The sequence below is a fragment of the Ictidomys tridecemlineatus genome, chromosome 7 (genome assembly GCF_052094955.1).
Source record: "Ictidomys tridecemlineatus isolate mIctTri1 chromosome 7, mIctTri1.hap1, whole genome shotgun sequence".
Taxonomy (NCBI): Eukaryota; Metazoa; Chordata; class Mammalia; order Rodentia; family Sciuridae; genus Ictidomys; species Ictidomys tridecemlineatus.
The window spans coordinates 192,257,173-192,280,429 of NC_135483.1; the positions used below are offsets into that span (position 1 = coordinate 192,257,173).

Below are 23,257 nucleotides of genomic sequence, written 5' to 3' on the forward strand. Positions count from 1 at the left end.
GCGCAGCGATTCCGAGCCCGCGTGCATGTGACGTGCTGGAGAGCGCGTGCAGAACAGGGAGCTATGTGCGCGCAGCGGGGCCGCGGGTGGTGGGTGCTGGAGTGCAAGCGCGCTTTGCAAGCTAAGGAGCCGGGCAGCTCTCCTGCTCTTGGGCCCCGACCCAGCTCCGGTCTCCGTAGCACCTGGGGCAGATCCCCACATCCGCCCCCTTGCTGGACCGGGAGAGACCTAGGCGAAGGGAAGCTGGAGGCCGACAGGTAGAACTGGCTACAGAGCTTGTCCAGCCGCAGCCCTCCTTCTAGAGATCCTGGGGATGGCGGAGGGCTTTCAGGCTCCCAAAGGCCAGGTTGTTTGGGGTGACGATGCCATCATTTGACTTAGATACAGACACGAGGGATCTCATCTCTACTCACAGCCCCAGGCCCTCAGGGTTCTGGGAATCCCCCTCCTCCAGGTAGCCCCAGGAGTAGGATGGGTCCAGGAGTGAAGCTGGGTGCTATCACCCCTGTTGCCACTCCCCAGCCTCACCCCCAGGCCTGGGTGAGGTTTTACTGCATTTAACAGGGACTTGAAGAGTCCCTTGGGCTGGCCTTTCCAAGCTCAGCTGTCCTTGTGGGAACCTGAGAGTGTGGATAAGGCTGTCTGTCCATCCAATCGCCTTTCCCCCCAACTCCTGGAACTTTGTCCTTTGTCTTGCCTTCTGTCTTCCACTCTTAAGAGGAAACAGCTTTGATCATTTGGAGAGGTTTCACAGTGGCCTGCTCTGGGCACACAGGTCTGAAGCACAACTCTAGCCCACCCTGGGGCTGTGGGAGCTGGGCATGGAAGTGGCAGGTAGAAGCCATCCCTTGGTGATGATTTATGCAGCTGGAGGAGGCCTGGGCAGGGGTGCTGGAGAGAAGCTGTCTCCCCTACCCCCCTGACCCCCCTTTTTAAAACCATTTTCTCTCAAAACTGTTTGGCCTCTTTGGCTTCCCTAACCCCCCAAGGGCACCTTTTCCTGCCAAGACCCGTTTCTCCTGGGTACTCTGGAGCCAGAGCTGCACCATCACCACACTCACACACTTGGGGCAGACCCCATAGAAGCCTGTGGAACAACTTCCACTCCTGGCAGTCTCCCCAGAGCACATCATGGGCTAATAGGGTCTGCTTATAAATTTTCATGAAACAGTTGAAATTATTTCATTCCACATGACCTTGAACAGCCAAAATCCTCAATGGAGAAGATAATCCAACTCAATATGCTGTTCCCAGATTCAGAAAGCCTGGGTGATCACCCACTCCAGGCCCTAGCTTGTCCCCTCCCCCACCCTGGGGCTCAGAAAGAGGCCCCCTCCCTTGCCCACCCACTGTGGCCTGTGGGAAGATGCTAGGAAGTCCCACTGGCTCTAACTCCAAGGCCTGTTCTAGTGTTCTTCGTCCTGGCAGAGTGTTCCTGGTCCCAGCATACTGTACCCTGGACACTCAGGGGACAGAATCAGGGGTGGGGATGAGGTAGCTCTGCTGGCCAGCCAGGCCACGGGCGAGGTTGCAGCCCCTGGTAACTGGCTGCGACTGAAGGCTTGAAGAAGTGTCTAAAACCAGTGTTTGGGTCAGGTGCGGAGTTCCCCCCAACTGGGGACCACCTCACTGCCCTTGTGATCTTGCAAAGCTCTTCTCAATTCCATGCAGTAAAGATGTCCCCCACTCCCTCGGACAGCTGCTTCCCTCCTTCCACAAGTGGAGGCTCAAATCCCCATCCATTTGGAGACCTGACCCTGGCTGCTCTCCCCTGCCCTGGAAGCCTCCTCAGGGTCTTGAAGACTTGATCCTTTGGAACATGCCTCCCCCTGCTGGCCTTGAAAGGTGCTCCCATCTCCCGGGCCAGAACCAAACGCCCCCTTCCTGTGTGCACCCGGATAATAAAGGATAGACCTTCGCCTCTTATATTTTATACATGATGCTTCTTTTAATGCAGCCAAAAAAATGATATTTGCTTTTCTCAGAACCATAACCATACACGATGCAGTGACCAATTCATTCCATAAAACACCTAGGCTCCTTAAGAGGCCAGAAGACACAAGTTACATCCAACCCATCAAGGAGCCAGAGGCGACATGGGCCCCCAGCCAAGCTTGGGCAGGCCTGCCATGGAGCAGGGCCTGGCTGTGCAGCCGGAGGCGGCAGAGGCAGGGGAAGGAGGACAGAGGCGGCTGGTCTCAGTCCCATGAGTCAGAGACCAAGGGCCACTCATCAAGCTCCGTCAGGCAAAGGCAGCCCCTGGGTGTGCCTGGTAGATTCTAACAGCTTTCAAGGTAGGGAAGGGCACGTGCAGTGCAGGGGACCCTGACAGTTGTCACCCTCCGCCTGGCCTGCCAGGGACGCCGGCCTCAGGGACACTAGTGATCCCTGGGCATGCCTGTCCTCCAACCCCGCCAAGAGGTAAGAGAGGGAGGTGGTGTATGTACTGCTCACAACATGACTCCTTCACGAAGACCCAGGGGAGGCAGCTGCTGCTAGTCTGTGAGTGAATGAGGGCGGGGACACTGGCGCACTCACCGCATGGGCAGGGACCAGCGTGCGCACCTCCTGTCGCACCCCTGGGGAGGTGCCAGTCTGTCCTTTCCCAGGCCTCCTTGTCTGCAGGGTCCCAGCCAGGCCTGCTCCCCCGCCCCTCCTTGTGCAGGTTAGCGCCTGGGCAGGGGTCATTGCCGATTCCGGCTGCCCAGCTTCCTGCGGTCCTTGTTCTGGCTGCGCTGGGGGTCATCCATCTTGTGGACACGGATACATTCCTTGAGGTTCTGGGAGCGGATCTTGGGGTTCAGAATCTCCTCAGTCATGGAGCTGGGGAACCAGCCTCTCTCCTGGTCATGCAGGCGCTCCCCAAAGATCCACCCTGAGGAGGAGGGGCAGCAGGGTCAGGCACTCCACAGGGGCAGGGGCAGGAGCCGGGGCCTGGGTGGAGCTCCCCCAGCTAAGGCTCCTGTCTGTGTGGGGAGCAAGGCTGAAGGACTGAGTCCAGCTGGCCTTTCCCAGAGGGCAGCAGCTTGGCACACCCGGCTCAGGCCAGGTTCATCCCCGTGAGCTGGGAAGGCAGGTGGCGAATGCAGAGGACCAGGCTGCAGGCTCTGACACCAGCTCCACACTGACCCCTCCGCACTCCCACAGTAGGCTAGGAGCCCCCAGAGTGAGAGGCATCCAAGGGGCCCATTGGAGTCCATGCCCCAAGCCTGGACCTGGAGGTCACCTTCTTATTGGTCAGTTCCTCTCAGAGCCTCAGCCTCCCAAAGGCCACTATAGCCAGCTGAGAGTGACCTCTGAGCTGGTAACACTGGAGTCACAGTGCTCTGGCCCTCTCCCCCACTGCTGGCTCGGCCCCCTTCTCCCCACCCCCAACCTGGGCCTGGGGGCATATTCCCACCAGCTCTGGGGGGCCTGGGGCATGCTCTCTGCAGGTCACCTTTGGGCAGGTGTGTATTCAGTTGAAGAAGGAATCTGGAATGGGGCCCAGAGGGGGCCTGAGTGGAGGAGGCCTCCCGGGATGGGCTGGTCACCTGGCCTGGGCAGAGAAACAGGGAAAGGGGGGCCAGGCACAGTGGCGACGCCTGTGATCCCAGCGACTGAGAGCCTGAGCCAGGAGGAATGCAAGTTCAAAGCCAGCCTCTGCAACTTAGGGAGATTCTCAGTGCCTTAGAGAGACCCTGTCTCAAAATAAAAGTTTTAAAAGGGCTGGGGATGTGGCTCAGTGGTGGACAGCCTCTGGGTTTCATGCTCAGTACTGTAAATAATTAAATTAATTCAGTAAAATTAAATTCTGCAGGGTCTGGGAAGGAACTTCATTTGGTGTTGATGTCACCTGTGTGTGTGTGGGGGGGAGGGTCCTGGCCCCAGGGAGCCCCTAGGCTAGTGGTCACAGGCTTCCCTGGAGGCCTGGCTTGGGGCATGGCGTTCTGCTCACCTCCCTTCCACTGTGATGGGAGGATTGAAGCCAGACGTCAAGGGCAGGGGGCTGCAGAATGCCTGCGGGCTGGGCTTGCTGGGAGGGGTGAAGTGGAACCTCACTTTGGGTAGGAAAGCAGACACCGAAAAAACCCCTTGGGCTGGGAGAGGAGCAGGGCTGGGGTCCCCGGGCCTCACCATCTTCCGTCTTCTCCAGGATGTTCAGGATGTCAGCCAGTTCCAGTGTCAGCTCATCAGGCTGCTGGGCCACGTACGGGTGCACGCACTGGACCTGCGGGCAGTCTGAGGGGAGGAGAGGGGGGATGGCGTGTCCCCATCGCGGCCCCACACCTGCACCCCGGCAAGCAGTGGCTGGCAGGGACAGCTCTGCAGCCGGTGGGTGGCTGAGCCCCACCTGATACAGGACTTGAACTCCCCAGCCACGGACAGGGCTCACCTGACGGGGAGGGGGGATTGCTTCCAAAGGCAACACCCCCGACTAGCCAGGAGTTCTGGGAGAGAACACCGGAGGCAGGGACCCTCCGAATGTGCTCAGCTGAAGCTTCAGAAGGCACCCCAGGGTGTGGCCCTGGAGGTGATTTGGGGGCTCAGGACAAGAGGTCACAGCCAGGAGCCGTGGCTAGTCTGCGAGGCGCTGGGCTGGTGCACCTTTGGGTCTTAGATGCTTTCCAAATAACCGGCAACCCCCAAAGAGCCTTGGAGTTGGGGCCCAGGTTCCTCCTGGTGTCCCCGTGGTTCCTGTCACCTATGACCCAGTGACTGCTATCTTTATGTTGACCGTCCAGCACTGGCGAAGCTGGGGTCGGCATCCTGGGTGGTGCCAAGCTCCTGCCCTGTGCGAGGCCTGAAGCTGCGGCCCAGGAAGCCAGTACAAAGCCCCCGCAGTGGCCCCTTGCCAGGCCGGCACTCACCCAGAAGCCGGGAAGTGAAGGAAACAAACTTGGTCCTCCTGTTGGGGGCCAGCGAGGTCATCCACCGCTTCATCTCACTCCTGGCACAGGGAAGAGGATGGTGCCCCAACCGCAGAGCAGAGCAGAGCAGACCCACCCAGCGTGCGGCCCCGGCCTTCCCAGCAGGCCAATGCCCTGCGACAGGAGGAGCTCCCAGGAGACCCTCCTCACGGGGTGCATTTAAAAAGCCAGGCAGAACGGGGGAGTCACTCCTGGAGTGCATCTGAGGCGCTCAGGGAAGCCGTGGTTTGTTAGCGGCAGCAGGGTGGGGAGGGTTAATGTGACCCCCAGCCCTGGGGACCCTGGTGGGAGTGGCTGCAGAGGGAGCAGGCTGGCCCGGTGGCCAGGAAGGAGCTCTGGGCCCACGGCTCAGGGAGCGTCCCTCCCACGTTGGTCTCGTTGGTCTCGTGGGTCCTGTGAGAGCTCTGGGCTGCGAGGCAGCTGTGCAGGCACTCAGAGGGGAGAGGTGAGGGGTGGAGGGAGGAGGAGGGTGGGCCCCTGGTCAGCCACCCAGTTCTCAGGCTGGCCTGAGAGTGAAGCCCCGAGGGAGCGCACCTGCACACGGAGCTGCCCCGCACTGGCCCACACCCGAAGCTGTGGCCCTGGGGCAGAACCCCCAGAGGGCTGGCCTCCCACAGGTGTGGAGTCTCCTTCCACCTGGGAGCAGGCCTGTGGCAGAGGAGGCCAGGCCTCCTAGCAGGGTGGCTGGGAGGGGCCACAGGGGTGTCACAGGGTGGGCCTGAACGGCACTCACTGAGAAGATGCCTTCAGCATGTAGGTGGCCTCGCGGTCATCTGCATTCTCCAGCAGTCGCAGGATGAAAACATTGGCCAGCGTCTGGCCCTGGTCCTCCAGCTCCTCCACGCGCAGCAGGCCACGGGAGGCCGAGTCGAATACCTGGTACTTGTCTCTGGAGACCAAGGGAGCAGGTGGGCGTGTCAGTCCGGCAGGACAGGCAGCATCGCCCAGCCCAGCCTCCTCAGCCCCCTGCCAGCCCTTGCACGCCTGTCCCCCAGGAGCCTCTTGGCCAGGGTGTGGGGCGGGCAGTGGCTGAGCGCTCCCGGGTGCCAGACACTCACGGGAGCAGAACCCACCTCACGGCAGGGGAAACCGAGGCTCCTGGACAACAGCAGGGGACCTCCAAACCTGATCCCAAGCCCAAGCTCTGTCCTCCACCTGCCCAGCTCCTGGGGCCATGGTCAGACCTGGGCTCATGCCATCCCATCGGCTCACCCAGGAATCTGGCGGCAGATCACCAGCAGGTCATTGAAGAGGAAGAGGTAAATCTCTCGGAAGAGCTTCTTGGTCCGCAGGGTGCGGGAGGTCTTGGGGCCTGACATCTGCTGCAGCTCGCCCTGCTTCAGCAGCCAGCGGGAGTGCGAGATGATGGGCACCGACTAGGAGGGGCAGCAGGGTCAGGGCCTGGACCCTCCTGCCCACCCAGCCCCCAGCAAACTGACCCAGTGACACTGGTGTGACGGTGGAGGGCGGCTGGGCCTGGCCAGGCACAGGGAAACAGCAGCGGTGTGAGTGTGTGTGAATGCGCGCCCCTTGTGCCAGTGTGCTTCACCTGTGTGCGTGTGTGCTTCAACCCGTGTGTGGCTTCTGTGTGTGCACATGTGTTCTGTGCTGTGTACGTACCCACACGTGGGCTTTAGGGCATGTGTTTGTGCCTGTGTTGATGTGTGTGCTGTGTATTTCTTAAATGTGTGTGTACTACTGTGTGTGTATCGCACATGCATGTGCACTGCCATCTGTATACTGCATGTGTGAGCATGTGTGTGTTGCCATGTGTATACTGTGTGTGAACAAGTGTGTGCGCCCTGTGTGTGATCAGCATCTCACTAGGCTCAGCCTGTTTGGTGCAGAGTCGAGGTGGCCATGTTCACAGGAAGAGCAAAGAGAGCTACCAAAGAGCAGGAGCCCGGCCTGCAGGGGCTGGTGCTGGCCCTGGCTGTGCGGAACAGGTGGGAGTGGGGCACCGGCCGTCAGCCCAGAAAACACCTGGCCTCCCCCAGCAGGCCCATCTCTGGGGCCCTTGGTGGGTGCTGTGTGCTGGGTGCCTGTCACCAGAAATGCAGGCCCCAGGGGCCCTCAGGGCTTTAGTAACAGCCAAAGTTTTATGTAAAGTTTGGGGAGAAGGTTGATAACCTGACATGAGACTTGAGAATCCTAGAGTAGTCCCTGTCACTGTGAACTGACCGCTCAAGGTCTCATGGTGAGTAGTTAAGAGTGGGCCTCGGGCGGGCAGGCGGCGCTGGGGCCAGGCACTCGCTCTCAGAAGGCAAGTTTGGAGGCGGGCTTGGGCATGAGCACTGGATTCAGCAGGGCCGGGGAGGTGGCCCGGGCTGGGGCAAGTCTGGGCACACAGTCGGGGTGCACAGTGCGGTGCAGGCTGACTCGCAGCCCAGGCTCACCTTGATCTTGAACTCCATCTTCTTCTGGATGCTGATCATCTGCTCTGTGCGGCTCATTTTCCTGACGCCCTCGTTGCACGCCTTCACCACCTGGGACAGGAGACACTGCCTCAGGCCAGCCCACCCAAAGCCCAGCCGTACTCCTTTCTCCAGGTGAAAACCTGAGAGTCCGGTGGCCTTCAGTGCCTTGTCCCCAGAGGGCACTTCCCGACGAGGCACCGTGTCAGCCAGGCTGGAAGATGTACTGCGAGGCACCAGGTGGCCTCTTGCCCACGGAGGGTGCGCATGTGACTCCTTGGCTCCCCGGTAAGAGGCCACCAGGACCTCAGGGCCTCGTTGTGAAGGAACTAAGCTCTGTGCTGGCTCACAGGCCAGGGCAGCGGCAGGCGATGTCTGTGCCCGTGGGGGGTCCCTGAGCATGAGACCCGTCCATCACGTGGGACTGACTGGGATGATGACAGAACACCCACGGGACAGTCCCATGGAACCGCAAACAAGGCCGTGAACTCTGCACGTACCACACTGGATGGGAGTTTAGGAACTAACCCCCTTTGGCAAAGAAAGCCTGTGTGCGCCTGCGTGCGCAGGGCTGTTTGGAGGCCTGGCAGCCTGCTGGAAGTTGGGTATAAGATGGCCAGGCACCTTCGCTCTCTTCTTTTTGCTTATGAGCATCTTCGAATTTTCTTGTGTTGAGCATCGATTACTTTTATAAATTGGAAAAAAAACCCTTTATTTTAAAAAAATGAGCGGTGAGAAACAGTATACAATTCACTAAAAGCAAAAGGGAAATGAAAGTAGAAAGGAATCTATTTGAAAGCATCCCCTGGCCCCCGGATGACCACAGGGAGACCCTCTGGGGCATGTGGCCTTTGGCAGGACTTGTCTCCTGCAGCCCAGCGTGGCTGCTCCGGTGGGGCTGGCACGGGGGCCCAGGAGGCTCTGCCTTGGGCGGGCAGGGGCTCTGACAGGTGCTGCCCAGCTGGCAGGTTGCTGAGCCCCCTGGCTGGCCCCGTGGTGGCTACAGCTTTGCCCTGTGAGGATCAGGAGGAGAACTGTCCTTGCCAATGATAAAGGGGACAACTGCCAGCGAATTTCTGTGACCCCTGCCTGGGTGAAGGACATGGCAGCAGCCCAAACAGGGAAACGACTGCCTTGAGCTAAGAAGCGCTGGCCTCCCGACTCGCACAGGACATGCCACTCGTCCATGGAAGGTGGACCCCTTTCACGAGGTTCTGCCCCTCGGTAACAGAGTGGAAAGGACTTCCTGCCCCCCACTGTCCACCATCATGGCAGTCAAGAGCCCAGCGGAGACTTCCCACACAGCAGCCCCGACTGGCTCTCAGCTGCAGTGATGCCAGCCGCTCGGCACACAGGGCAGAGCCCCGGGAGCACTCTCGGATGCAGACGGAGCTGCTGGCCCCCCGAGTCCCGCCTGCCGGACACTTCTAGGAGTCCTCTGCCTCTCTGAGGATCAGGAGAGGACCCTCCACTCAGCCACAGGGAAAGCCCAGCGCTCTCGGCAGGGCCAGTGCGTCCTCCCGGGAGACACGTGCGGGAGTGAGTCTTGAGGGATGGGGAAGTGGGGTGGAGGGACAGGGTTGGGACAAAGAGCTTGCCAGTGGACAGGAAGAACAGGCACAGCCTCCACACAGCCAGAGGAGGGAGGGAGATCATTTGTGACTTGAGGAGAGAGGCCAAGACAAGCTGAGGGTCTGTATGGGCCCCAGACACTTGCCATGAGCAACGCCAGGCAGCTGATGGAGGCTGGGCCTGTGGTGGTGGCAGAGTTCCATGATGGGGAGGAGTGTCCCGAGTGCCCTGTGGCTGCCCCACATCCACCATGAACAAATTAGTGGAGGAGGGTGCTGAGGGGTCTCCAGGACAGAAGGTCTGCTCAAGCACTGTGGGGACCATTTTTAGCTCTGGTGACTTTTCTTGATGGTAAAAGTAAAAATTAAATGAAGGGCCTGGTCTAAAGAGACGAGGGGGCCGGCGGGAGGGTGGCCCACGTGGGGCAAGTGGCCGGCTGGCCCACATGCAGCAGGAGGGACTCACCATTTCCAGCTCCCTGTGGGCCTCCAGGGCAGTCCCTTCACGCTCCGAGCTCTCTTCCACCCTCTTCAGAATGTTCTGCCAGTGGGGACAGGCTGCGTTACCCTTCCTGCCAAGCCAGCCCAGGAGCTGTGACCGTGACACACACACACACACACAGCCCTCCATCTGACACGCCAAGGGTGGAGGCTCCCCATCCTAAGGCTTGCCAGGGTGGGATGAGCACAGCCCAGTCCAGCCCCTGTCCTGGACAGGCGCCAAGGGCCTTGGGGGGGCCTGCGGTTCCCCTCCCTCCCTCAGCTGCTGCTGGGAGCCTGGTCCTGAGGCTTCCTGAACTTTGGCCCCATCAATAATCAATTGTCTTTTCTCCAATTGTTCCGTTTTCTTCAATTAACAAAACTTCGTGCCCAGGGTGCTTTGGGGCCGGGCGTGGTTTCTCCTGGCAATCCTCCCGTACCCAGGGTGAGGTCTGCTTTTGCCCCGTGAGGTCTGGGTGTCTGGGCTCCATCTCCCCGTCCTCCTGGCCGTCATGCACCATGGCCGTACCCATGTCTCCAGCTGCCCCGCCGTTGGCCCCAGCTCTCTCCTCCACCCCTGCCTGCCCTCCTCTCCCAGCAGCCAAGCCAGAGACCTGCGAGCTTCCCCAGGTACCTTCCGCTCCTTCCTCACCATGCGAGGCCAGTCACAAACCCTGTCATTAACTGTCCCTCCTGGCCAGTGCTGCTCAGCTGTCTCATTAGAGCAAAAGTTCCTTTTAACCAGGTCACATTGGTGGCCTCAAATGGAGGACAGTGTCAGCCCCGTGGCCTGCTGCGTGCTCTTCTCAGCATGTCCCTGGGTACCCTAGTGCTGTGACCTCAGTTCCAGGTGGACCTCATCCCCAAACACACTTCCTCTGAGTCCTTCCCTAGGGCCCCCAGTTACCCCTGCTCTCCCACAGCACCACGCAGGTGGGTTTCAATCTCACACTGGTTTTCATCCCACCTAAGTCAAGGTCTTTGTATATCCGTGTATGTTCGTCTCTACGACACGTCAAAGCCGTTTACTCTGCATCCCTGGAAACTGATTCAGTTTTTCTCAGTTAAAAACATTACGCTCGTCCCTCCTTTATTCCAGCCTCGTGGGTTCCCTCAGCCGCTACCTCTTTGATGTTGCTTCCTGTGCTTCTGAGACCTCCTCCCGGCCTCCTCCGGGCCTCCTCCCAGCCTCCTCCCCTCTGCTTCTGAGCCAGCTGCCCCTTGGTGTCCGCCTGCCTGACCCTGACTTCCACAGCTGTGGCTCCAGGACATCATCTGGGGCCCCAGTGGGACTCACGAGGCCCTTCACTGCCCACGGCCAGTGGCTTCCTGAGGCTCAGGACCTGACTGGACACACCGGTCGGCTGCTGTCCTGGCGGGCAGCTGGGCTGCCCCCACCCCTCTGGCCTGTCCCCTGCAGGGTCTGTGGCTGCGCCTCTCTTGGTTCCTCCCTCTCTCCTGGTTGCTCCCTCTCAGGCGGGTGGGGCTCTGTCCCAGGGCCTGCCTGCCCCTTCTCTCCCTCCTGGGTGGCCTCCTCTACTAAATACTGACCTCTCCCTCTAACTGAAGTCCTCCTCAGCTGCTCAAGGCCCAGCCCTGGCTCCTGCCTCCTGACTTCCCTGAGGGCACCAGGCTGCTCAGGCTAAAAGTCTCTCCTGCCTGTCCCCCTTCCTTTGACACTGATTTCAGCTCACTGAGTCACTGTCCCTCCCGCCCTTCCTCTGCAGCTGCCACAGTGAGCCGGAAAAGCACCCTCAGATCAGGTGAAGACCACACAGGATGGAGCCCCAGGCCCCGAGTCTGCCTCTGACCAAGTCACTCCCACCTTGTTCCTGTGAACCCTGCTGCCCCAGGGCCTTTGTGCATCCAGTCCCTTCTACATAGAATGCCCCTTCCTCCAGATGGCCACCTGGCTGGCTCCTCCCAAGCCAAGACTCAGTTTGAATGTCACTTATCTTTCTTTGCCCCCTGCCCCACTGGCAGTGGCGAGGGAGTCACCTTAATTCGGTGACCTCATTAATTGTCCTCACGGTCAAAACCATTTCCTGGTTGTTTTCTCTGGCTGGGCCCTCACAGCTCAGGGAGATGCTTGGCACACAGTAGGAGCTTAATTAGTACTTGTGGAGCAAATGGACTCCCTAGGAAGCCAACAGAGCTCTGGGGAGACAGAAGGGAGCCCCAGCACCAGCACCTGCACCAGCAGCTTGAGGCGCGTGATCCTCTGGAAGGGCAGGATGAGGAAGGAGGAGAAGGGCAGGCCTCTGCACTTGGGGTCGAGCTCCAGCTGCGCGATCAGCTCCCGGAACGCTGCCTTCTCCTGGCTGGGGACACAGACACAGCAGTGGGTCTCTCCTGTAGGTGCGCATGGAGACGCTTCCTCCCCACTGACAACTCCTAGGGATCCGGAGACCCACGGTCAGGGGAAATGAGTTCTTTCTTTCTCTCTCTCTGTCTCTTTTCTAATGGGAAATCAACTGTTCATGCACAAGTCAAATAACAATAGTGACTTCGTAGGCCCAGCCCGTGAAGTCTGCAAAATAGGTGGCGTGTGGGAGGGCGAGGATTCTTTGTGTGGCCAAGTCTGTGAATCAGGCACACAATTAGATGATTTCACTCAGGAGGACGCCATGGCGAGGTAACCCACGTAGTGACGGGAACAGGCAGCAGGCGCCAATCACCTGCCAGGAGGGCCTGAGCTATTTCTGACAGGTGGGCTGGGCACAGTGCTGACAAGGACCTGGGAGGCTGTGGGAGATGAGAGTCAGCCCCGGCTGCACGTGCCGAGTGGTGGCGCCCTGCCTGCTGCTGCTCACGTGGCACAGGGAGGGGCCCCAGGGCCTCCTGGGCACGGCGGTGCGTGGGCACCTATCTGCTGGATGCGCGTCTTCTCAATGCCTGACCTCAAGTTCCAATTCCCAAACCCTGGAGCACCTGGATGCGCAAATTCATCCACGAGTAACCCTGGGGTCCCGCAGAAAGGCCAGCCAAGGGCAGGCTTCAGGCCCACAGGGACAGCAGGCCTACGGACGAAGCATCCTTGACAGACCATCTACATGGAGCCGAGAGGCCACGAGGACAACTCTCCGGTCCCCAGCTCTTGTCTCGGGAGCTGCCCTGTGAGGCCAGTGCAGCCACTCTATCTCAAGGCTGTGTTCTCAGCAACTGTCCTGGGAACTATGACCACAAGACCAGGGTGGCACAGCAGCTGCTGCCAATCAAGCTTGCCAGCTCCCCCAGCGTGCGAGGACCTCTCTGTCCTCATAAAACCCCTGGCCTTGCCTTCGTTCCCGGGACAAACGAGAGGCCACCTCAGCCTGTCGTGCATCCTGGCCTGCCATCCTGTTCCTCCTTCCCAAGTGAAGATGGCTCAGAAGTTCTGCTTTCCTCTGATGTGGAAGGCCACCTTCGGAAAGGCCTTCGGAATTCCTGAGTGGAACTGAGTGCCCTCCTGGATGGCCCCAGCACCTTAAGAGTGACCAGTGCAGAAACTCAACAGAGGCAAGGTGACTGGAAAATCATCTTGTCAACGGAAACCTCCGAGGGAGCTGCTGACATGGTGGATTGGTAATCGAGCCTAGGGCACGGCTGGGTAGCCAGAGTCAGCCCCTGCCCTGCCCTCCCTTCTGCTAGTTCATCCCCCTTTCAGTCTCCCGGCCCCCTCCGCCTCCTCCTCCTCCCTGAGTGCACAGGGCCTGCTCAGCGGTCAGGGACGGGTCTGGGGGACGACAACTCACTCACTTTGGGTCCAGTGGGATAAGGCTCTGGGAACATGCCAGATCTGGGCACTGTCACTGGCCTGGAAGGTGGCAGGTCTGGATGCCGTCACCAGTCTGGCCAACCTCGGGGCCCCTGGGACCAGGGAGGGCAGGGACGGGGGGGACACTCACAGCAGCTGCTTGTAGGTCCTCTCCTGGTAGGTCTGGTTGCTCACATAGGTGATGTAGACGGAGAAGTGGCTGGCGGCGTAGTGGTACACGATGTCACACACGTCGGAGATGACGATGTTCTCCTCCATCCTGTGCTCCAGCTCCAGGAGAAACCTGCAAGGGGCAGCGGCTGGGCTGAGGACACGGGGCAGGCAGGCTCAGGACACACCCTGGCTGGGACAAAGCAGCGCGCAGGTCCAGGAGACTGGCCCGGAGTCTGCACGTTGGCGGGACACGTGGGCACATCTGGTTTGGATGGACGACAGCATCGGGGTAGACAGATGCCTCATCTCGGTCTTGGGACAGACTGTGTGTTTGCGGAGGGAGTAAAATGACCATGAGGCCTTGCTTCAGGATGGTCCCATGGGGGTGGCCGGGGTGGGGGAACCTGTGCTGCCCCTGTGCTGCCCGTCACTGCTGAAGCAGGGCCTCGGCCCAGGGCTCACTGTGTGGTGTCTTTCCCACAGTGAAACAGGAATCAGCACGTAGATAAAAGGTGCAGAGGCCAAGGCCAAGGGTCTCTCCGGCTGCTCAGGCCTCGGTGACCATTGTGTCCAGAGCCATCCAGACGGGCCTGCCACAGGGAGGTGGAGGGACTAATGCACAGGTGGGTGTCAGTCAGGGGGCCACATGTGATGTGGCATGCCCAGGCTCACAGCTGAGTGCAGACACTGGTCAGCTTCTCCCCATGTGGCCTTTAGCAGCCCAGCTGCCCAGGCCACAGTGAGGTGGTGGTGGGCCTCTGACCCCGATAATATGCCCGAGTTCATTCCTTCTTTGAGAGAATCAATGGATGTCTCTTTTTCCCCCATTGACTCACCCTTGACTTCAACCAGGCCCAGCCATAAGCTCAAAACCACTTCCCCCAACTACGGCTCACACCATCCAAGAGGATCGGGAGCCTGAGGGCAGGAGGGTGAACTGCTCAGGGGGACACACCCACAGGTCATGGACTGGCCGAGGACCCGCCTGAGAGACGGACTGCAGTGGACAACTGCGGGTTCCGTGCGTAAGAAAGGCCATTCAACATGGCTCCAGTTCAGGGTGGGGGTCCTCCCGGCCACGGCTCCATGGAGACCCACAGGGTATGGCTGGTGGGGCCGGACCTGGGACTTGCCACTGGCCACCTGGCTGCGTGGGGAGGTGGATCTTGGATTTATGTCATTATTGGTCATATTAATTATGGACAATTCCCAACAATCAAGAGCAGAGCAGCCCTGAGACAAGCACCACGGCCAGCTTCGGCCGCCTGGACGGCAGCGGCTCTCACCGCTCGCTCACAGCCAGGACGTCCTGGACGTTGGAGAAGAGGATGTGCGCCTCGGACGGGTGCAGGATCTTCTTCATCCGCTCGTTCTCCACGAAGTGGGACACCAGCAGGGTCAGGCTCTTGTAGTAGGAGGCCTCGGAGGTGACCAGCTCGAACATGGCCTGTGTCGGGGGGGCGGGGACACAACACAGGAGACCCGTGGTCACTGCCTTGATTCCAGGGAAGCCCAACTGCGTCCTCCCGCTCAGAGGCCCCGGGAAGCCCAGCCGGCTGTGAGGGAGGCACCGAGGTATGTGGACGGCTGCTCCCCGATGCTGCCACCCATCCCCAGGGGACAAGCAGCTCCGTGAAAGAGGGCACAGTGTCCTGCCCTTTGAGAGCACGTCTCAACCACCCTTCCTGTGCCATGGACATGGGGACAAGCTGAGGTCCAGGACATGGGGAGGGCAGGAGCACGTGAGGTAGCCACAGGGTGGGGGTCCTCCAGGCCATGGTTCCTGCCCGGGTTACTGGCTGAGTCAGGAGGGAATGTCGTCGGCGAGCAGAGGCCCCCGACTCCACACGTCCAGAAAAACATTTCGAAGGAAACGGGTCACCATGACACCTCCGGCTCCAGCAGGGAGGAATTTGGGGGGGACTGTTTCCTTTTTACTTTTTGAATTGTCTGAAAATTAGAAAATGAGCCTGTATCATCGCTCCTAAGGTTGGATTTTATAATGTAATAAACAATCTTCATTTTGAAAAAGAAATCCTTACCTAATAAGCTCTTCTGAGGCACCTCTTTTCCATCTGTGTGTGTGTGAGTGTGTACAGTGCGTCTGTGTGCATGTGTGCGCGTGTGTATGCGTGTGTTCTTTTGTTCTTTATCCACTGAAGCTGTGAACACCACAAAACTAACCGAAGCTCTGCCCTCTCAAGTGTGGCTCCGTGAAGCTCACGCAGCAGCCTGGCCGGCCTGCCTTCCGTGCTTACCGTGACCTCCATCTGTAAGGTCAGCTGGCACCTTCCCCCTTCCTCTCCCATCTTCCTCCACTTCTTATTGGCCTAGGATGGCTCAGGTCCCCAGAGGGACAATACAATGGGTTGAACTGTGCCCACACCCAGAGGCTATGCCCACGTTCTAGTCCCCAGAGCCTGTGAGTGTGACCTTGTGTGGAAAAGGGTCTTTGCAGATGTGAGTTAAGGATGTCAAGGTGAGGTCGTCCTGGATTTCGGGTGGGCGTGCCCACAGTGGAGAGACAGGGAGCCATGATGAATACAGGATGGAGAAAAGGCGGGGAGCTGTGGCCACAGCAAGGGACACTTGGAGCTGCCAGACTGGAAGAGGAGGGAGCGCAGCTCTGCAGAGACCCCACTTCAGGCCCTTGGCGTCCACACCTGTGGGTGAGTGCGCTCAGGTTTCTGTGCCCCCAGGCTGCGGGCAGTCCTGGGAACCAACACGGCTGGCAGAGGAGGATGGACGGACACAGCCATGGTGAAGGCAGGGCTCTGGCCTCCCCAGGTCCAGCAGGCTACAGCTCCAGGGGTCAGGAAGGAGGGAGGGAGAACACACAGGCTCTGGGGACAGGGTCTTTGTACAGCTGTCCCTTCAATCCCCAAGGTCCCCCAGGAAGGAGGCATAGAAGCTCTTGTGTCACCAGAAGGAAGCGGGAGCAGAGCTGAGGCCACCTCTGTGGTGGGAGGGCTGTGGGTTTCCCCGTTCTGGCTCTGCACAGCCCCTGCCATGAAGCCTGATGTCCCATGCTCTGGCCAGGCTGGCATTGGCCAGCTGCGTCCCAGTAGGGCGGCCGCTTTGAGCCCTCAACCAGCCTAGGATTCCTATCCTCCGGGAATACTCATTAGACCCCAAATTTATGAATCACAGCATGGTCCCCGAATGGCGCTCTTAGTTCTGGCTATTGCACTTGGTATCTGCAACAGCCGCATTCCACTCTGAGGGCCTGTCTACTCGCCACTGCGAAGCCAGCTCTGCCCTGGATTCCCTGTGACCCGTAAGATCCCGTCAAGGAGGGGCATTTCTCCAGGGTTTTGAGGACTGCAGCAGGCGGGGGTGGGCTGGGCGTCTGCTGTCACTAGCAGCCCTGCCGACAGCCCACCCAGCCAGGCACTTTAAGATGAGGAACAGATTTGTAAGTCGGGGATGTCCTGCAGGGCAGACCTGCCTAGCAACCAAGTTGACAGTGACATCCTCCAGGGCTGAGCCGCCAATCACAGGCACTGGGCCACCCGGTTGCCCCTGATTGAGACAATGACAGTGAGAACCAAGACGCTGACCTAAGCAGTGGCCTCTCCATTACGTCCTTGCACCACAACTGCCTTGTCCACCTGAAAATAAGCACCCACACAAAACGCACGGCCCTGGACTCCTGGTGGTCGACCTACAGCCCCAGTACTGACCCCCAGCTAGCCATGGGCTGCTCCATCTACCTACACCCAGCCTGGCACGGGGAGGCCCCTCATGAGAAGGTTCCTGGAAGCTTTCTTGGCTACAGATGCTGTCAGGAACTCACTTTCCTGCTGCTAAATTTAATTTTCTCGAGACAATGTCAAGCCTTCAAGGCTTCCAAGCTAACTAACAAAGGTGATCCAGACGGGCGTCACAGGTACAGGGCGCCACAGGTATGGGGCAGCGGGCACTGAGCCCAAATCACAGCAGCACAGGGAGAGGGGTCTGTCGACCACATCACCAGGAAGGATGCCTACCAGAGCACCCCGATTATGCATGCAAGGGCCTCCCTAGCCTGGGTCCACCTGGGTCCCTGGCTGGTGGCATTGTCATTCTGATGCCAGGAGGACGAGGTGGTCAGGAACAACCAGGCCTGGCCTTTCAGAGGCTGACTTTGGCTTGAACCACCGCTCACTGAGCCTGGCGGAGCCCATTCACCCAGCACTCACCCCCTCTTTATCCATTTATAGGCAACTAGTCATCTGCGAATTTTCCTTTGACAGGGTGTCTGTCTTGTGGCGTATGTCCTGGTATTTGTGACATCAATATGGTCGCCTTTTCCTTGTCCGTGTAACTTTACTATCAGAGGCTGAAGCCTTTGTAGGTGGAACAGGGCTAACGAGGGACCTGGCCAGCCTGCTCACTCCTTCACTCCTGCATCTGTTGGTGCCACAGAGTTCACGGGACATCTGCTGTGTGCAGGGTCTAGGCCTGAGCTCCCAGGTGACCAGTCACAGTCCCTGCTGTCACCACGGGCTCACAGCCCAGGGGAGCAGAGACAGCAGGTGTGAGAGAAGCCTGCAGTGGAGTCAGCTGAGGCACACCGAGGAGCAGGCAGGGCCAGGTGGGTGTGAGAGCGAGTGTGAATGAGTGTGAGTGTGCGTCCCAACTTCTGCTGAAGCCTGATGTCCCATGCTCTGGCCAGGCTGGCATCGGCCGGCTGCGTCCCCACCAGGGCAGCTGCTTTGAGCCCTCGGCCAGCCTGGGATTCCCATCCTCGGGGAATACTCATTAGACCGACCAAATTTGTGAATCACAGCGTGGTCCCCGAATGGCGCTCTTGGCCCTGGCTATTGCACTTGGTATCTGCAACAGTCATGTCCACTCCGAGGGCTTGTCCACCCGCCACTGCGAAGCCAGCTCTGCCCTGGATTCTCTGTGACCCGTAAGATCCCGTCAAGGCAGGGCATTTCTCCAGGGTTTCGAGGACTGTGATGTAACTGGTGGGCACGTCCCTCTGTGGGCAGCTGAGCTGCAGACTGGCTTGAGGCCTGGAGTGGGGACTTGGCCAGAACCTCTGCCACAGTGACAGTTGCTCAGCCTCCCACTGAGCCTCAGTTTCCTCATGTACAAATGGCCGCCTGACTCGTCGTGTGGCTGTCAGGAAGCGACTGCGAAATGCTCGGCCTGGGGCCTGGCCCGCCACAGAGCCCGACTTGGGCATTTCCCGTCCAACCGCCGTCGTGGCCTCCACAAGTGGTGGGAAGGCGCTCTGGCCAGACGGACACTGGGATTGTTCCCCAGAGGATGGCAAGACAGCCCATTCCCAGGAGTGCCAAAGATGGGTTCTCCGGGCAGGAGATAGGATGGTGGTGAGGGAGGGGGCAGGACATGGGGGCCCTCTGTGCATGTCGTGGGCCATCACTGACAGGGACGAGTGGGAGACCCTCAGACCTGGTTTACATCTTCAGGTCCATCCCCTCTGACCACTACGTGGGGATGGACACCAGGAGCCAGAGTCAGGAACAGGGAGGGCTGTGGCCCTGAGCTCCGAGAAGCCACATCTGTCCGCCTGCAGAGTGACCCCCACTCAGTAAGCAGGGGGTCATGCTCTTCTCAGTAAATTTGGATTTTTCTCTGACCAATGCAGCATAGTGGACAGGGCTCTGGAGCCTAGGCGGGAGCCCGTGTGTGGGGGCTCAAGTGACAACTACTTCTAGTGCCACTCTGTGTGACGAGGCACAGCCCCATCCTAAAGGCAGCCCCGGGGTGCAGGTACCAGGGCCAACAGCACCCCCTGACACCAGCAGTCCCCGCCCAGCCCCAGCAAGCCCCTATCACAATGCTGATTATTAAATTTCCTCAAGACAACCCGGTAACAAAGCAATTTGAAAAAATTGATATATTAAAACAGGCATAAATGGACACCACGTTCAGGCTTCCTCACAGAGGGATACGGACGAACCAGACTCCATTTTTCATCCAGCATGAGAGTCAAGGTAAAATCGCTAGATAATGTGCTACATCCGTGGTGGGGAGTGAGCACACCCACCCACAGACAGAGCATGGGGACAACTGGGCGGTGTCTTCCCAGTTTAAACACATGTGGCCTGAAGACCAGCAGATCCACTCCGGTCCCCACTGGACCCACGGAGAGCATTCCGTCTTTGCATGATTCTAAATAATGCTGCAGGGAACAACCCCGAGACACCACCTTTTCAACTGCAAACGTGCATTAACAGGGGCTGGTTAAATATGGACCGGGTAATCAACAGAGCCCCCAAAGCTGCAAAAACATGGACTGCTACCAGGCGCAGGGGCACAGCCTGTAATCCCAGCAGCCCCGGAGGCTCCCACGTTCAAAGCCAGTCTCTCACACACACAGGCCCCCCTGCAACTTAGGCAACTTGTGAGACCCTGTGTCAAAAGAAAAACATTAAAAGGGCGAGAGATGTGGCTCAAGGGTAAGTGTCCCTGGGTTCAATTCCTGGTACAAAAAAAGACTGCTCTAGAGAGACATGATAAGTACTTTGCTGAGTGTCAAGGAAGCCCGGCTCACAGCGATGCCCAGAGCAGCTTGTTACTGATACAACAGCGCAAGCGTACACCTTCTACCACAAACAGGCGGCTATGGAGGGACCCGGGCAGCTCAGGACAGGTATGGGGTCGGGGAGACTCTTCCTCTGCAAATACTTCTGCTCTTTTTAAATTTTATATCAGATGCATAAACTATTTATCCAAATGATTCATTTCAAAAATGATATGTGCTAATTTTACTATCTGGTTAAAACAGTTATTGGTGTTTATTTTCTGCATCAAGTAGAACATCAGATCAAAGAAATACCTGATGTTTTGGGTGATGGCTACTGCCACCTTAAGAGCTGACCCCCTCCCAATTTAGGACTCTTTTGCTGAATTGTTAGGGTTAACCCTATAGATGGAGATTTGGTGAAGGCTGGTTAATAACGTAACAATCACAATTTAAGTTTTTGATAGGCCCATCATATAAAAAACCCTAAGCCTGGGCTGGGGTTGTGGCAGAGCGTTGCCTAGCCTATATGAGGCACTGGGTTCGATCCTTAGCACCCCACATAAAAATAAACAGATAAAATAAAGGCACGCTGCCCATACATAACTACAGAAGAAGAAAAAACAAAAAGCAAAAACCCAAGCAATTTCCTTTTTCCTTTTGCAGGCGCAAAGAAGGCAACACATGTCAGTCCTGAGCAGTGAAAGCAGCTGCCAAACAAGACCCAAGAGAGGCCGAGCGGACTCAGACTGTGTTGGGGACCCCTGGGTCCCTCCCTTCAGCTCTCTGGGCATGCTGGGGACTTGCCCACGCCCCTGAGTGTCCCTGTCCCCTGGAGATTCTCAGAACATCACTCCCTGCTCACGTCTCCAGCCCTGCACACCCAGCCATGGAGACCAAGTGGCAGAGACAGGTCCTGCATGTGCTGGGGACACCGCCCACCAGGCTGAAGGCATGGCAGCTGCAGGCTGTGTCGGTCCCACAGTGCCAGGTGCCAGGTGGGAGAATCAAGTGCCATCTGCGTGGCCCTGCTCTCCCCCTCCACAGTCACATTCCCTTTCTTTCTCTTTATTCTTTCAGGACAATTCTGTGTCCCACCCCTTCCTGCAGGTCCTGGAAGAGCCCCCTGCTGCCCACCGGGAAGCCCTGCCCTTCCTAACTTGCCTCCTTCCTGTTCTTTTAATCCGAATATATTCCAATTACTTTCTCCAAGTGTTGTGTTCTTAGTGACTCAAAAACCATCGCTCAGAGGCCGGTGGGAACCCAGATCTGTGAAGGTGGAGAGGGGTCCAGCAGCAGACAGAGCTGGGGCAGCAGGGCCCCCCCCCCCCGGGCTTTGGCACAGGACCCCAAAGATTGGGAGCATAGAGTCTGACAGCTCAGCTTTGTGTTCATTACAAGACAGAAAGCTTGCTTTGACCTCTTTAAATATGAAAAGCCAATCCCCAAAACTCGGAGCAAGTCACACCGAAGCCTGCATGTCCCTGTTCCCACCACTGAACGCAACTACATTGCTTCTCCATCCGCCTCGGTATCTTCAAATGTCTTCATCTGATCCACAGGAAACAGCCAAAAATGTATAAAGTTTTAATTTTCTTTGCACACTCTATTATAGATGAGTGTTCTATTCTGCTTTTTTAAAATGTTATTTATCATGAATATTTGCTATTTTATTCTTTGAAAACATGTTTTTTAATGCTGTGTCTTTGGATAGCTATATACTGTCTTACTAAATAATTCCTCTACTGTTGGGTATTTAGACTTCTTCTCATTCTTTGAAATTTTTGCTGGGATATGCATCCTAATAAATAAATACTTGTACACACATCTTATTATTTTGCAAGACAAATTTCTAGACAGAAATATTAGAAAGGGTACAAATATATTCTTATTGGGATTTTGGTACAATGATTGCTATGCTTTGCTTATCACTGATGTAATAGAATGCTCATTTATATAACAAATTAGAATTAAAAATTAAAAAAATAGGGCTGGGGATGTGGCTCAATCGGTAGCGCGCTCGCCTAGTGTGCGTGCGGCCCAGGGTTCGATCCTCAGCACCACATACAAACGAAGATGTTGTGTCCGCTGAGAACTAAATAAAATGTTAAAATTCTCTCTCTCTCTCTCTCTCTCTCTCTCTCTCTCTCTCTGTCCCGCCCCCTCTCTCTCACTCTCTCTTTAAAAAAAAAAAAAAAAATTAAAAAAATAAAATCCCCCCAGCACTAGGCTTTTAACGTAGATTTGGATTAAAAGTCTCTGTCTTTTTGAAATGCAGAAGATAGTACCTCAATGCTGGGATTTCTATGATTATTAGTGAGTTTGATTTCTTTTTCATTTACTCACTACCCACTTGTTCTCCTTCTATGTGAATTGTTTTAGCCATTTTTCCTTGGGGTGCTTTTGTATTCTTATTGAAAAGAGTTTTCTAGTTGATTGAAATCTGGGTTTTGCCAACATATGTTAAAACAGAAAATTTTACTTAACACCAAAAAAACAAATAACCCAATCAATAAATGGGCTAAGGAGCTGAACAGACACTTCTCAGAAGAAGATATACATTTGATCAACAAATATATGAAAAAATATTCAACATCTCTAGTAATAAGAAAAATGCAAATCAAAACTACTCTAAGATTTCATTTCGTGCCAGTCAGAATGGCAGCTATCAAGAATACAGACAACAATAAATGTTGGTGAGAATGTGGGGAAAAAGTTCACTCATACATTGTTGGTGGGACTGCAAATTGGTGCAACCACTCTGGAGATTCCTTAGAAAACTTGGAATGGAACCACCCTTTGACCCAGCTATCCCTCTCCTCTGTCTATACCCAAAGGACTTAAAATCAGCATATTAGAGTAACGCAGCCACATCAATGTTTACAGGAGCTCAATTCACAATAGCTAAACTGTGGAACCAACCTCGACTCCCTTCAATAGATGAATGGATAAAGAAACTGTGGTACATATACACAATGGAATGTTACAGAGTATTAAAAGAGAATAAAATTATAGCATTTCCAGGTAAATGGATGGAGTTGGAGAATATCATGCTAAGTGAAGTAAGCCAATCCCCAAAACCAAAGGCTGAATGTTCTCTCTGATAAGTGGATGCTGAAAATGGGAAAAATGGGAAAAATGAAGGAACTTCAATGGGACAAAGGGGTGGGCGTGGGGAGGGGGCATGGGGGCAGGAAAGATGGTGGAATGAGATGGACATCATCACCCTAGGTACATGGATGACTGCACATATGATGCGATGCTACATCGTATACAGACAGGGAAGTGAAAAGTTGTGCTGCAATTTTGTACAATGAATTAAAATGCATCCTGCTCTCATATACACCTAATTAAAATTAATTAATTAATTTTTTTAAAAAAAGCAAATAAAAAAGACAAAGCAGACTGGTACAAATCATTTGAGCCCCCAAACAAAACAAAACAAATAGCAATTTTCTGTGTGTTTATCTTCCTTTTGGGCCCAGGGATTA

At 56.6% G+C, this 23,257-nt stretch overlaps 1 protein-coding gene across 4 annotated transcripts in view; it reads right to left on the minus strand.

Annotated features, from left to right (window-relative positions):
* Positions 1 to 1,923: 1,923 nt before the first annotated feature.
* The window catches only part of Ngef (neuronal guanine nucleotide exchange factor), an 89,796-nt gene continuing 68,462 nt past the window's right edge, over positions 1,924 to 23,257 (minus strand). For all 4 annotated transcript variants that reach the window (XM_078018247.1, XM_078018246.1, XM_078018245.1 and 1 more), the window contains 10 exons: positions 14,572 to 14,732; positions 13,263 to 13,415; positions 11,567 to 11,696; positions 9,362 to 9,436; positions 7,307 to 7,396; positions 6,123 to 6,286; positions 5,644 to 5,799; positions 4,851 to 4,930; positions 4,117 to 4,221; positions 1,924 to 2,875 (listed from right to left, as the gene is read on the minus strand). In XM_078018247.1, the coding sequence (XP_077874373.1) occupies positions 2,685 to 2,875; positions 4,117 to 4,221; positions 4,851 to 4,930; positions 5,644 to 5,799; positions 6,123 to 6,286; positions 7,307 to 7,396; positions 9,362 to 9,436; positions 11,567 to 11,696; positions 13,263 to 13,415; positions 14,572 to 14,732 (1,305 nt within the window). In that variant the 3' untranslated portion in view covers positions 1,924 to 2,684. The remainder of the gene's footprint in view (positions 2,876 to 4,116; positions 4,222 to 4,850; positions 4,931 to 5,643; positions 5,800 to 6,122; positions 6,287 to 7,306; positions 7,397 to 9,361; positions 9,437 to 11,566; positions 11,697 to 13,262; positions 13,416 to 14,571; positions 14,733 to 23,257) is intronic.